Source organism: Rosa chinensis, chromosome 4 (genome assembly GCF_002994745.2).
Source record: "Rosa chinensis cultivar Old Blush chromosome 4, RchiOBHm-V2, whole genome shotgun sequence".
Classification (NCBI taxonomy): Eukaryota; Viridiplantae; Streptophyta; class Magnoliopsida; order Rosales; family Rosaceae; genus Rosa; species Rosa chinensis.
In genome coordinates this window covers 58,247,915-58,263,572 of record NC_037091.1, presented here as the reverse complement: position 1 = coordinate 58,263,572, position 15,658 = coordinate 58,247,915, and the positions used below count along the sequence as shown (strand labels likewise).

The following is a 15,658-nucleotide window of genomic DNA, read 5'->3' as shown; positions in this document are numbered from 1 at the left end:
CAGCTTAAAGAACAAAAGTTAACCCCGGAACTGACCCCAAAATTCATGTATTAGCTTATTTCCTGCAATTAAAATTCATTTGGATTCTAAAAACAAATCAGAATTCACAAACCCAAATCAAATTTCTCAAGCTATATTAAACCAAGCTAACCAAACAACCAAGTGGAAGCAAATCCAATTATGAGAAAACCCAGAAACAAGTTGGCTACAGCTCACAAGCCGATCCTGCTCTAAGGTGATAACTAGATACATCCAAAGATATACAGCCAACCCAACCAAGCCCACCAACAATTAATTCGATTCCAACAATGCTCTGGTGGATCAATCACAAACCCATTAACACAAATCAAACGTTGGAATCATTTGTTTATCTCGGATCTCAAAAAACCAGCCCCAGAGACCAAACAACAACCTAAATAATCTTTTTATAGCCTAATCACTCAAAAAAGGATCAATTCAATCTGAAATTCGTAAGATACTAAGTTTAAATGTTACCTCCGTGGTGAAATTGATCTTGAACGTGACCGGGCTGAGCTCCGGCGTTGTCGAGTTGAGCTCAGTCTGTCTATGACATGATATTTACTTGGTTTTTGGGGATCTGCAAAGTGGATATCAGAGATTTTGGAGGGAAGGACGGAGGAAAGTCGAGCTGAGCTTCCCTATGACAAGCCCAACAAACAGAAGAAGAAGAAAACGATGAATTTGAGAAAAGATTAATTAGTGATTGTATTGGTGAAGAGAAGAGAGAGAATGACCTCGAGGCGGCTCGGGTTGGAGAACAAGTTCGATACGGCTCAGGTCGGAGAATGAGCTGGAGGAGGCGATGGTCGGAGAACGACCTCGGGGGGGGGGGGGGGGGGGGTGGGTCGGGGGGGAGAACGAGGTCGCCAAGGTGAAGGAGGTGCTGAAGTCAAGAGCACGAGTTATCAGGGTTCGAAAGCTTCAGACAAAGTGAAAAAATAGAAGTGTTGGGGGGAATGAAATAATTGGTCCCCGCGTTTCTCAAAAGTTTCAAACTTAGTCCCTCCGCGTTTTTTCAAAATTTTTGAACGAGACTTTACACATCGGTTAATTTAACGACCGATGTTTATAATCACAATAGAAATCGATATTTCATAAACTGATGTTAGGATGTATTTTTTACATCACGTGCAATTCCGACCGATTTAATAGTGGTGATGTCTGATGGCATAATTCTAGTAGTGAGCCAACTCTATCACTGCCGTTGTCATCTTTCTGACAATATTATCTTACTCAAAACAAAGACAAGGATCTACCAAGTCTCTAACTAAACCATTTTGCATCTTGTTTCTTGCTAGGTCACCCAAATCAATATCCTCTAGCCTGCTTCCTCATGTCGAATGCTCGCATAGATGATACTAGTTCAATCAGAACAACCCCAAAACTATACACATCATTCATACTAGTTAGCTTGCAAGTTTCCTGATAAGCTGGATCAACATAACCAAGGGTGCCTTGCAGGCTAGTTGAGACACGGCTAACATCAATCGGAAAAAGCTGGGAGAGCCCAAAATCTGCAACTTTAACACAGAAATTTCTACTGAGAAGAATGTTGGAAGTCTTGACATCACGATGCACAACATCACTAGCATGGAGGTAAGATAGTGCATTGGCAGTTTCTATGGCAATGCTCATACGAATAGGCCATGTGAGTAAACCACGGCCTGCTAGGTTTCCACGGAGATGATCAGCCACAGTGCCATTATAAACATATTCGTACACAAGGAGGAGTTCACGGCTGCTGTGCGTAGTGCAGCCATAAAAGCTGACTAAGTTTCTGTGGCGCAGACGGGTCAGAATCCCAATTTCATTCATGAGCGTGCTTTAAGAAACTTAACTGCAACTTCCCAGCCATTTTTGAGCCTGCCTACATTAGATGGATAGGAATTGTCCTTTCAACAAGCTGCTTTAAAGAGTATGCAACTTCAATCCGGCCGTCACCAATTGCCTAGCTAATGCAACTGATTTAATTTTTAAGTAACACAAACATCGAATGTACAACTCTTACCACGGTATACAGTTCCAAAGCCTCCATCTCCAAGTACCTTTTTTTATCAAAATATCCAGTGGCTTCCTCATGTTCATTATAGGTGAAGACCGAAACACCAATTTAGCAGCCAAAGTTTGATTCTGTACGTGTATGGATGAGAAGAAATGTTTAAAGAAACAGGCTTTTCTTTTAGCAAGCATCCTACCATAAATGCAGCACCTCCAATTCCAATACCTAAACCTTAAAGAGAAATAAAGAGATTCCGTCATTACAAGAGTAAGTAATTGCATATCATGCTTGGAAGACAAGAGTTGAGTTTATTAAGAGTATGTTCTAAAGCCTTGTGACGCATAATTCCGGCTTTGATTAAGCACATACGACCAACTTCTGGAAAGGAGGACTACATAATTGAATTTAGGTAATCAACATTTTTGTTCCCTTGTATTCTAGATGATTAATCTTCTGCTTACGCAATTGAAACTGATTTAATTCCCATGGGATTGATCTAACACTTGTTCTGGAAAAGTACATCATATCAATTAAACATCTAAATTGAAGAGATATGGATCTTACCTAGTCCTAGCTTTAATTTCAAGTGGTTTCCTGCAGCATAAATTGAAAAGAAAATGTTAGCTAAAGCAAAGAAGATTTAAAACTGGTATTGAAGAAAAACAAGATCATGCACAACAAGATGAATTTTACGTTTCCTCCAATTTTATGCACATCTACATACTTCGACGCATGCTAGCTATTGGTAACAATTTCCAAACACTCGAAAATTTAAAACACAGACAAGAACAAGAGGCAAGACACTAACCTCCACCAGAACACCGAACAGAATGAGGCCTATCTGGGCAGAAGCAAATGAAACGATACGTTGTAGTCGAAGCCACACTTGCCTCCGGTGACCTCGCACGGTCTGCAGTTGATTGGTAGCCATTTAAGCATAAACCCTCTTCTCAACACGTCTTGAATACCCAACTCAATAATACTGGCATAAACTCTTACCGGAGCCGCCACCACTTTGTTTGAGCCCAAAAGTAATTTTGGCAAAATCCTTTAGTGGATTTAGCACAGCGGACCGATACCTGCGGCCCAAAAATAAGCCTGCTTGGGTTTGGGTTACAGCTTCGCCCATTCCGTAATCCATAAGGAAAACGAAACCTTATTGAAGTCAAGTAGCAGAGATTGAATAGGAAACTTCAATCAATAATCCTTCTATAGCAAGGAACAGTCGAAGCCCTAGTTATAAATACTAGGTTTCAAGGACGAAAGGTGACCTCTCTCGAATCAATCAATCCCAGCGATTACAAAGCCTCCCCGAAGCAAACCTTCAACCTCGTTGAAACCCGGTGACCGCGCGCCAGTCCTAGTCTCCCCGCGAGCCGACTGTCAGCATCACCAGATCAACCCAGCGACCGTACTTCTAGTCCTAGTCTCCCTGCAAGCACTGCTAGTACCACTGCCACCGATACTATCAGCGAAACAAGGGTAACGCCCTCGCAACCCAGCGAAGCTAAAGTCACGCTTTCGCAAAACCCGTGCTTTCTCCAAACTTCCCAGTGATTGCTCTGCTCAGCCTACAACGTTGAGTATCGATTCGGTGACGCGAAGAGATCACAACCAAAGTCCTTATCCGTAAGGCAAGAAGTCCTTCCTCGGAAGGCTAGAGAAGAACCTTGTGGTGAGGTTGGTGCTCTCCTCCTCCACAACGCTTGAAGAAGAAGTCAGGTCAAGGGACTCCCCCGACGACTGCACCCCACGGTGCTGGCACGCATGCGCACATGCTCAAAAGAGACAGTTTGCACGCCAACTGGTTTTGGAGCCAAACATTTTGGCACGCCCAGTGGGACTGCAATAGTGTCTCTTCGTGAACGTAGCCATTGGGAAGTCGAGCGAAAACCCTTACCAAAAGGTTTACGCTAACTGCTCAAGACACAAGACCTCCAGTTACAGACCGCACTCTCGCGCGGACTGTCGTGGTCTTTCCGAAGAACAAGTGACTCAACGATTTTCTCATCCTGTCCACTCATCCGACATGTCAACCGAACGGAGAGAGAATCACCCGACCGCTACTGAGGGTCAGAATGTCACTACCAATCAGGCCAGCGAGCCTGTTATCACTACCGCTGTCTCCAATACAGTGGAAAGTGGAGGAAGAGAGGCTTTCGTCGCGAAGCCTATTCCAGAAGGAGCGACCTCAGAGGTCAGGTTCGCGATCATCATGGAGAACATTGAAAATCATCGCAAGAAGATAGCCGCTGATTTTGAAAGGGAAACCACGAAGACATACCGACTCATACGCGAGTTAGACCACCGCATTACTCGACATGCAGAAGATACTAAGCAACAAATCGCACAATCAGAAAGTGCAGTAAGGGCTCATGTCACGGGTGTCGCTGGTGAGCAGAATCAGTGCCAAAAAGAGATCATGGAGGCCATCACGAACCAAACCAAGCAGACCGCGTCAGATATGGCAGGTCTTCGCAAGGATGGCGCTAATCTCGCAATCGAGGTGGTCATGCAAAGAGCCGAACTGAACCAGGCACGAGAAGTATTGAACAAAGCTTTAGGGGATCCTAATGATATCCTTGGTTCTCTTGGCCAGCCGTCTGGTTCAAACAAGTACGTGCCGCCGAACCAGCGAGAAAAGGTTAGCAGCAATGCCGCTACACCTTCCCCAACTGTCACTGCTACACAACTGAAGAGTAAAGAGCAAGCTTTAGTTATCGGCGGCAGCAAAGAAAATGCCACCCCGTCAGGCGGACAGACCAATAGGCAGAAACATCAGGCATCGAGGGTTGGTGGAACCGCATCTGGTTCTACCACCTTTGTTCAATATGACAGCGACGGGGCAGAAAACGTATATCAGGAACTGCCAGGAAGCTATTATGGTACTGACCAGGCGGGTAACCCTATTAAGATAACAGCCTTGACAAAAGAGATGCCCATACCAGCAGTAACTCTTCAGCAACCAGCTACAACCCATGTGGTACATGTAGGAGAAGGGGCAGGGGTTCTGAACCAAGCACTACCCTTACAGGCTGCTCGCCATACTGTGGCAACACCCCCTCCTCCACCTCCGGGTCCGGAGTATGTGAGACGTGAAGAGGTAGAGGAGATGATCAGGCTGGCTAATCCTAGGACCCAAGTGGATGGGGTCTATGAGGGACCTTTCCCGCCCATGTGATGCTCGCGCCCTTTCCCAGGGGTTATAAAAATATCATATTTTCTACTTTTTCAGGAGAAGATACAGAGAATGCGGCTACCCATCTGGCCAGGTTTAGGGTACAATGCGGCTAGTACCAGAATGATGACATCCTTAAATGCAGGACCTATGCTCGCGATGGAAAAGCTATTCCGAGAGGATTGGCCCGCGATGGAAAAGCTATTCCGAGAAACCTTTGGGGCCATCGAGCCTGAGGTTGACTTGGCTTCTCTCACTCAGATGGACCAACAGCCTACAGAATCTGCTGTGGCCTATCTTCAACGCTTCCAAATTCAGAAAGCCAAACTGAATGTCATCCTGCCCGAGAAAGAGTTAATCAAACTAGTGGTCAAGGGTTTGGAACCTCGTCAGCGGAAGAAGCAACATGGCAGCATGATCCAGTCAATGGGAGAGCTCATCACAGAGGTAGGCAGCTTTGAACATCTTCTCAGAGAAACAGATGCAAGGAAGAATGCATCCAAATGGACATATGTGCCAGGAAAACATCGCACCGTAGCGGCCCTAAGCTACCAGCAGGCTACCTATGACCTTTACTACCATCATCACATTGAAGAAGTGGTTCAGGATGACGATGAGGAATAGGAGAATGATATCGCTGCTTATGAGCTAACCGAGAGGAAGAATCCAGCCTTGAAGCAGCTGAAAATATCCAAAGAGCCTGTCAAACTCAAATCAATGGCCTTCACCAAACCTGAGTTCGCGACATATACTTATGATGCCAATAAGGCACATGAGATTTTGGATGAGATGATCGCCGCAAAGATGGTGAAGACCGACTTTGGACCTTTTCCTAGACCAGACCAGCTGAAAGGGAAGAAGTACTGCAAATTCCACAACCTGTGGAACGACAATACCGCGGACTGTATGAAGCTCAAAGACCAGATTCAGGTATCGCTTAATAATGGCAGTTTGCAGGTGGAAGCCCCAGTAACGACGGTAGCGCTCATAGACTTGAACCTTTTTCCCGACACCGGGATCAATATGGTCGATGTGAACTGGGCCAAGTAGAACCAGAGGAAACCAACCTTGGATTTGAGTACCAAGAGGCAAGAAGGAAAATCTGCCGAGGATGAAACCCCTGCAAAGCAGAAGGCTAAAGCAGTTGGAAAAGCCTCACCCGTGGTCCTATGCTCGCGATGCAAAGAAGAGTGTGGCATCCAAGTGTCACATGAAGAGGTCGAGCAGACATTTCGTTTTGGCTCTCTCCCGCCCATTAAGTGGGCCTCACCATCGGGGAACTATCAGCCTTCTAGCCCAAGAGGAAAAGAGAAAATGGAGTCGCCACCATCCCCAAAGGACTACAACTTATTCAGGAAACTGAAAGCAGCCGCGGTCGATCAGAAACAAGAGGAGAAGGCCACGAACGAGTGGAAGAATATTCTAACCAAGCCCTACATCCCACCTGCTCCAGCTGCCACCATCAAGGAAGGAAGATGGTATACCAGGGAAAAGGGGAAGGCAGTGGAAATAAGCTCTTCCAGGAAGAGGAAACTGCAACGCAGGTTCGGGGAAGCCAAGCGCGCTTTAGAGGCTCTGGATCAAGGCCTGATCAAGCCTTCGCAATTGGTTAAATCACCTGAGCAGTATCAGAAAGAGATGGAGGCACTAGCTGCTAAGTCATTAGTGGCTCCCCGCAGCCTTCAAAAACAAGCAACAGGGGCAGATAAGCCAGTGTTTTTTGTAGGATCACTGAAGAGAGAATACCTCCGCCAGCTCGAAAGGAGGGTTCGCCAACGCGGCAACCACATGTCAGGCGCAGGTTATTTCGCGAAGAACCAGAAGCTAAACCTTCGGTTTTCGAGAGACTGGGGGGCAAAGACAAGACTACCGATACTTTACAATGGAGACCAAAAAGAGTCCAGAGTGTAGTGGTCGCGCCCCTCGAGGTAAGCGCAGAAGGAAAACCGAAGTCAGACTCGCCCAAGCAGACACTTGTGGTGCAGGAACTCAAGCAGTGTGAGGTCAAAGGCCTTACAGAGGAGTCGTTAGTAGATCGTTTGGCTAAGCAATTCAATACTGACGCCCCTGTCAAAGAGCCCAAGCTTAATCTGGAGGACGATATGGAGGAGACAGATATGACTGACACGTCTTGCAACATGGTTTACATACTCCCCGCGCGGTATGCACTACTGGTCGCAGCTCTGGAATGCGTCGAAACTGAGGAAAACAGTGTGCAGCCCTTGCAGATCACATCGGCAGTCACGACACCTGTGGAAGAAGCGGTCTTGCTTGAAACGGGGGATGCTCATGGCAAAGAATTCTTCATGAGCTTCACCAAGCCAACACTTGCTACGGTCCAACACATGAGACCTCTATATATAACTGCAGAAGTTGGTAGCATCAAAGTTAGCAAGATCATGGTTGATACCGGCGCTGCCGTTAATGTCGTCACTACCAGGACCATGCACCTACTCGGAATCAAGAAGGAAAAGATCCAGTCTACGTCCCTCACACTCAAAAACTTCGCGGGGACTGTAACATAGACCCTGGGACTTCTTTTCTTGCGCATCAAGGTTGGCCTGGCTGAGGGAGTTTATGCTTTCTTTGTGACAGATTGCTATGCGGCCTACAGTGCTATTCTGGGCCGAGACTGGATCCATAGGAGTTATTGTATTCCGTCGACTCTTCATCAAGAGCTCGTTATGTGGAACAGGAAGACAAATAAAGCAGAGGTGATTAAAGCGGATCCTCGTCCATTCCCCGTTTCCGCAAATTATGTAGATGTCAGGTACTATTTGGAGCCTATCACTCCATTGCAGGTCAGTGGCATCGATGACAAAGGCCGCCCCACAGGGGTGACGGCCTCTGAATTGGCACAGTAGGGGCTCACGCTCGCAAAAGAAGGCTTGGAAAGGCCTGGCCACGCTGTGCCCAAGCCCTTAAACGATTAATGGATTACAACCTTCCAGAGGAAGGGATAGAGGTCTTCCACTCGCTATATGAAAGATTATAGTCATACTTAGTGGAAAAAGAGGCCTATGATCGGATCGCGACCTTAGAGGCCGTGGATGAGACACTCTCTGACCAGGAACAAAATGATGAGGTCGATATTCAGCTCGCTCCAGCAGCGCTGGACGATACACCTCCTAAAGCCAGAGACCCTACTGAGAAGATCAATCTTGGAACAGCTAATGAGCCTATGGAAGTGGCTGTCAGCGCTTATTTGGAGCCTAGCGAGAAATAGAGGCTCGTTGACTTATTGTTAGAATTCAAAGATTGCTTCGCGGAGAAGTATGAGGATATGCCTGGCCTGTCACCGGACTTGGTTTGCCATCAACTGCCAACACTCCCTGACAAGAGGCCTGTGAAACAAGAGCCGCGAAGAATGAACTCAGAAACCTAGGTCCTCGTCAAGGAGGAAGTCAAAAAAATGCATAAATCAGGCATTATCAGGGTAGCCAAGTACAATCAGTGGCTATCTAATATCGTGCCAGTTCGCAAGAAGAATGGTAAGAAGAGGGTCTGCGTTGACTACAGAGACCTTAATGTTGCTACACCTAAAGATGTTCACCCCATGCCGGTCGCGGATATGTTAGTAGATGCCGTAGCAGGACATGAATTGTTATCCTTTATGGACAGAACCGCAGGGTATCACCAGATTCCGGTCGCAGAGGAAGACAGGCATAAAACCGCATTCCGGTGTCTTGGGTTTGCGGGCGTTTTTGAATATGTGGTCATGCCGTTCGGACTGAAGAATGCCGGAGCAACGTATCAGAGAGCCATGAACTTGATCTTCCACGACATCCTGGAGAAGATTTTAGAGGTCTACATTGATGACGTAGTTGTGAAATCTCAACAAAGAGCAGACCACATCACTGATCTCATAAAGGTATTCGAGCGCATGAGGCAACACAAGCTCAGAATGAATCCCGCTAAATGCGTTTTCAGGGTTCAAGCAGGAGATTTTCTGGGATTCATTGTCCATCTGAGGGGCATTGAGGTCCCTGAAGACAAAGCAAGCGCAGTCATCAATGCCACCACCCCACGAACGAAAAAGGAATTGCAGTGTTTGCTGGGTAAGATCAACTTTCTGAGACGTTTCATCTGTAACTCTGCAAGTAAAATCCAGCCCTTCTCTCCATTGCTGAAACTACAGGGTCAGGCTGAGTTTGTGTGGGAGCCTAAACATCAAGAGGCTTTCGACAGAATCAAGGCCTACCTAGCAAGTCCGCCAGTGCTTGTTCCCCCGAGAGCTGGATTTCCTTTGAAGTTATATATTTCAGCAGCTGAGGCGTCCATTGGCAGCCTGCTCGCCCAGGATGATGAAGAAGGCGTCGAACATGCCATTTTCTACCTTAGCAGGACACTAACAGATTGTGAAACCAGATACACTCTAATGGAAAATCTTTGTCTTACCTTGTACTTCTCAGCATGCAAGTTGCAGCACTACATGTTATCCTTTACTACTTGCATCATCGCTCAAACCGACTTGATCAAGTACATGCTGTCGCGCCCAATTCTACGAGGCCGCATTGGCAAGTGTGTATTGGCCCTATCCGAGTTCTCGCTACAATATGTTCCCCAGAAAGCAGTAAAAGGACAGGCCATCGCAGACTTTCTGGCACATCACCCTATCTTGGATATCCCGACGGTGAGAGAGTTAGAGATAGCGACCGTAACTACCACCCGACCAGATTTGGCGCGCATTCCAGAGTACGCCATATGGTATCAAGCCACAGTCTCCTTGCAACCCTGGGTGTTGTTTTTTGATGGTTCAAGAACTGAAACATTAGCAGGGGCAGGAATTATTCTGGAGAACCCAGCGGGCGATCGTTTCTCTTACTCTTTCCAATTGGAGTTTAAGTGTACAAACAACCAAGCTGAGTACGAGGCCCTTATTATTGGCCTAGAAGTCTTACTGGAAATGGGGATAAGAGATGTTCAGGTCCGCGACGACTCCTTACTTGTGATAAATCAGCTTCAAGAGAAATACAGATGTGCAAGCTGTTTGCTCGTCCCATATTTGAATCGCGCTATCGAGCTACTGGATCAGTTTGACGACGTGGGTTTGGAGTACATCCCTCACGAGCGCAACTTCGCAGCCAACGAACTTGCTCAACTGGCTACAGGCATTACATTGAAATACGGGGTTCGCGAGCGCATTCTGAAAGTCGAGCGCTGCACGTTATCTTCATGGCTCGTGCGGCCTGACCCGCCTGACGATCCTGTCGTAGCGGTCCTAGAGCCTATTGACGTCGATTGGCGCATTCCGTTGATCGATTACCTCAAACAGCCAGACAGGAAAACTCGTTTCCTTGCCTTAAACTACTTCCTTAGGAGTGACGAGTTGTGACGGCGTGGGGAAGATGGCATAGACTTCTGATGTGTTTATGGCTGTGAAGCGAAACAATTGATGCGCGAAGTGCACACTGGAATATGTGGAGCCCATCAAGCGGGACCTAAGATGCGTTGGCTCATCAGAAGACATAGATACTATTGGCCCAGTATTTTGAAGGATTGTATCGCTTTCGCCAAAGGATGCCAAGACTGTCAGGCACACGGACCAGTCCAGCACGTTCCCAATATTCCCATGCAACCTATTATTAAACCTTGGCCTGCCCAAGGCTGGGCACTGGACTTGATTGGGATGATTCATCCTCACTCTTCTCTCCAACACAAGTTCATTATTGTCGCTACCGATTTCTTCACCAAGTGGGTCGAAGCTGAGCCTTTGAAAGTGGCTTCAGGTTCCACCATTCGTCAATTTATTTTTCAGAACATCATCTGCAGGTTCGGTATCCCGGAGGTGCTCGTTTCAGACAGGGGGGGGGCAACATTCATGGGAGGTGAGGTCGAGCGACTTGTCAGTGACTTGGGCATCCAGTTCGTCCACAGCACTCCATATTATGCTCAGTCCAACGGTCAAGCAGAGGCCAGTAACAAGATTATTATTACCTTGCTAAAGAAGATGTTGGTTGAAAACCCTCGACAGTGGCACGATACGTTATATGAGACACTATGGGCTTATCGCACCTCCAAGCGGAATCCCACTGCTACGACTCCTTATGCACTCATGTTCGGCCATGATGCCGTTTTACCCTTAGAAATCAACGTTCATTCCTTACGCGTGCAAGATCAGCATCACTTGATAGGTGAAGATTATGTCCAGGCGATGTGGCAAGAACACGAAGACTTGAGCGAGCAGCGTTTAGTGGCTTTGGATAATTTAGTAATGGAAAAACAGCGTATCGCCCGCGCCTATGATAAGCGGACGCGTGGTCGCAGTTACAAAGAGGGAGACCTTGTTTGGAAAGCTGTTTTGCCCTTTGGCGAGAAATTGACCGGTCGCGGTAAATGGACTCCACGATGGGAAGGACCTTTTGTTGTTCACCGCATCTTGGAACGCGGTGCTTTTCACCTCAAGGATTTGGATGGCGAAATCCATCGCAATCCCATCAACGGGCGATTCCTGAAGAAATATTACCCTAGTGTTTGGGAGTTCAAAGATCCACCGGATCAACCTTCATCCCAGACTGGGGGGCAATCATAGTTTTCCTCGGCTCGCATCATCTCTACATTCAGGCCCTCTTTTGTGGCCTTAGTCTCTTGTGTTTGCTTCGCCTACGAACACTAGGGAGGCAACACTCTATACATTAAGGCCTCAGTTGTGGCCTTATTTTTGATTAATTTTCAACTTTTGTTGTAATTCTTTTATTGACAATGCGTGTTAAGATTATACATGATGGCCTGTTCATGAGGCCTTATTTAATAAACAATATTTTTTATTTGTGCTAAAAAACATTCATTCATAGAGTGGCTTTGTGGCCAAAAGCAGTACAAATTGAAACAGTTACATTTACAATTATAAGGCCAAAGGTGGCTTGAAAAATCATAAGGATTGCAGATCTGCTATGGGTTTCTGGATCTGGTTGCGACAAGGAAGATGTGGGCAGTACCGCTGGTACTCTTCCTCTCTTCACCCACATCCTCCTCCGATCTGTGTAGCAGCTGCTCTCATTTGTACCGAAGGAAGAGGGAAGGAAATAATCCATCGCAACCCTTCCAGTTGATTATCTTCCGGGATGGAGATGGTCTTCAGAGAAAGCGCGGCTCACAACCACATCTACCTCCAGGGGAAAAATGGAAGCCTCGTAGTCAGACCTCAGAAGAAGAACAGTCGGCCTCAAAGTGGCCTTCCGCCCTTCTCCCTCTTGCTCCACGCGAACAGTCTGAGAAAAGGGATCCCTCAGAATCTGGTTCTGCCGCTTTAGGAGCGCCACATGTTCTTCGGTCTAACTGAAGCCGGTAGATTCCATCCGGATTTCCAGAGACCAAAGACATGCCGCTGGACCTGAGATTAGGCCATAAGACCTACTCAGGTCTTGAGATTAAGCCATAAGGCCTAGGGATTTTTGAGGCTAAGGGTAAGATCGTGAGGAGAAGATTTCAGAAACTGAAGAAAGAGAAGTAAGGATCGCGAAACTATCTCTGGGAAAGCCATATTTGCTTGTGTTTATCACTTCTCCAAAGTACAGGTATTTATAGGGCCGGTCACAGTGGCCTCAACCGTGCGATGGGCAGTTGAAATTTTTTCGACGCCATCAATAAGAGTATCAATAAGAATTAAATGCTCGGATCTCGGAAATGAAGGAAATTGAAAATGCGTGGGAAGCGGGGCAGTCTTCAAGGAGGTAACCGCCCCATTTCGAGATTATCCTTTCAATCAGTTGCAATAGTAATAAAGGCAAATTAAACGCTGAACTGTTCGAAAATTGGAACATGTATTTGGGCCAAGCAATGTGGGCTAGATATTTGTATTATAAATAATAATATTGTTCATATAAAATGGGCCTAATAATAGAGGCCTAGAGTTTTCGACCCACATGGGTCAAACGAAGTAAATGTTCGTCCAAGCGGAAACTGGCATCGGTAGCGGCTCGCTCCGTTTGTCGGACCACCTCGCGAGCTTGAGCCAGGTTTTGAGATAGGATTTCATAGGCTGCCAGGGGTTGCTCCAGCAAAAGTTCCTCATGCTCGAGACGAGCTGTCACAGCGGTCAATTGGGCCTAAAGATCTTGGATTTGGGACCGAAGGTGATTTTGCGTGATCCGCAAGTCTCTGACAAGGGTAACCCTGCACTACACCAATTTTTCAATCAGACGACAGTTTTTCACTGTCGTCTGATTATAGGCATTGCTGTTGTCTATCTCAATGCCGTCTGATACATAATCAGACAATACCAGAAAACTGTCGTCTGATAAAGTTCAGTACAACAGCAGCTACTATCATGTCTGTTGTCTGAATACCACGAAGAACAACAGCAGCTTATATACTTACTGTTGTCTGATAAAGTTTAGTACAACAGCAGCTACTATCATATATGTTGTCTGAATACCACGAAGAACAACAGTAGCTTATATACTTACTGTTGTCTGAAGGCTGTGCCAGACAACAGGGGCTTATATTCTTACTGTTGTCTGAAGGTTGATCAGAAAATATGTACTTGCAAATCCCATTGTCTATCTATTATTGATACTATAGATTTCTAAACAAAACCATTGTTTGTTGTTTTGCTGGACAATGACTTTCTCATTCTTTTAGTCCTTCGAGTATTATAGTTAGAGGACTCATACAACAGTTTTTGTTAGGCATTTTATGATGATCAATTATTGGACAATAGTTTTTAGCTGGAATAGAATGGTCCAAGAGACATTCAAAAGACCTACATTCTGCATATATGGGATCCAAATGACAACCCAAAACACAATTATTTATGTAAAGATTCGATACATTCATCCAAATATCCAACAAAGTCATTCTATCCCAACATTAACCCCCACAATACTTGTCCATAAATGTGATGCACATTAACCTTGCCTAAACCTCACAAATATGTGAAAACAATGCACCGGCAGCTTTAAGTACATCCTTTTGTTTACCCTCGGCTTGAAGGGCCTCCTTCAAAAGAGGCTTTGCATCCAGTACCTGGACATACAATGCGAGAATATTGTTGAGATTTGCAACATATACAAAGCAATGATAAAGAGCAATGATACAGAGCAACATATTCAGTCAATGATACAGAGCAACAATCTTGAAATCTTGTACCTTCAAATCTTGTCTGCAATTCAATGATACAGAGCAACATATTCAGTCAATGATATAGAGCAATGTATGAGAGCCTTAAAACAGAACAAGGTCCATGAGAGCCTTAAAACAACATGAGATTCATAAAAATCCTAGATACCACCAACCAAGACTTCATAATACTACTCAGTTCATCAATAATGAACCTAATACAGTTCACAGCAACAAAATGAAGGGCTTTATATATAGAGACAGACGAGAGAGTCAAAATCTAGGACACTTGGGATTTTGATTTAAAAATGAGAAAGGGATGGCCTTTGGCATATTTCGAAAGACAATGAGCCAAGGACGCGAAAAGATCCCTACTGCCCCCAGTCAAAAGGCCATTATACATTATACATTATGCATGTATCGAAAAGCTCAAATTCCTAATGTGCAGCTTACCAAAAGAAAAAAAAATCTCCTATTTTGATCTCTCTCCCCTGCAGCTCAAAATGAGTACTTGACTCATACACAAGAGACAATCACTCAATTAACACAACTATTATAATGATGGCATATCAATTAACACTCAATTAACATAACTATTATTATAATGATGGCATATCAATTAACACGAGACACTCATATAGTAAAGTAGTAAACCCAGACAATCATATAGCTAATCATATATCAATTAACACAATCATATAGCTAATCATATATCAATTAACACAAGAGATAATCAGATAGCTACTCGGCCTCAATATAGTAGAAGTAGATCTTATATTTTGAACAGGGGATAAATTTAACCCACCACAAGCTATTACTTTCTTACTATTTCTGGATTCTTGTCCAGTTATTCTATTAAGAACAGGGGATAAATTTAACCTACCAAGATATTGTTGCCTCTCCTAACAGGTCCTGGCAGAGCCTTCACACACCCAAAAAAAAATATTATTCACTCAATCAATTAATCAAACCACAATAAAGTAACCAAGATAAACTGCAGAAATGTTATTTACCCTTGCCTTGCTTCTGAGATCCATACCAGATCCACCAATCCTGTTTACAATTGGTTCTATAACATACTCTGACAGTCTCCTCATCACATAGATAAGCTCCTGCTACAATGGTGTCCTGGACATGACTCTCCACAGAATCCGAAGGGCACAGTACAGCACCAACACCACCTTGAGCATAATTTGTATTACTTTCATGAGGCTCAGCCTTGGTAATGACAGCAACAGATCCATGTTTTGCCACTTCCAGGGCATAGCGGAGGCCAGCAACTCCACTACCAATAACAGTAAAATCAAAGAATTTAGTGGAACCATCTCGCAAACTTGATGAAGTGATGGTTCTTAAGGGCTTTGAGCTCTCATTAATTGGAGATTGGGAGGAGTTACGTC

At 45.3% G+C, this 15,658-nt stretch overlaps 2 protein-coding genes across 2 annotated transcripts; both read left to right on the top strand.

Annotated features, from left to right (window-relative positions):
* The first annotated feature begins 9,681 nt into the window (after positions 1-9,681).
* LOC112199651 lies at positions 9,682-10,533 on the top strand. The gene has a single exon (XM_024340630.1). It carries the CDS (start codon positions 9,682-9,684, stop codon positions 10,531-10,533), a length of 852 nt encoding a protein of 283 aa, XP_024196398.1.
* A 615-nt stretch (positions 10,534-11,148) lies between these two features.
* On the top strand, positions 11,149-11,730 carry LOC112199650. The gene has a single exon (XM_024340629.1). It carries the CDS (start codon positions 11,149-11,151, stop codon positions 11,728-11,730), a length of 582 nt encoding a protein of 193 aa, XP_024196397.1.
* Positions 11,731-15,658: the final 3,928 nt, after the last annotated feature.

Excerpts from the sequence above, each read along its gene's own strand:
- LOC112199650 (XM_024340629.1), top strand. The coding sequence starts at position 11,149 with ATGTTGGTTGAAAACCCTCGACAGTGGCACGATACGTTATATGAGACA.
- LOC112199651 (XM_024340630.1), top strand. The coding sequence starts at position 9,682 with ATGCTGTCGCGCCCAATTCTACGAGGCCGCATTGGCAAGTGTGTATTG.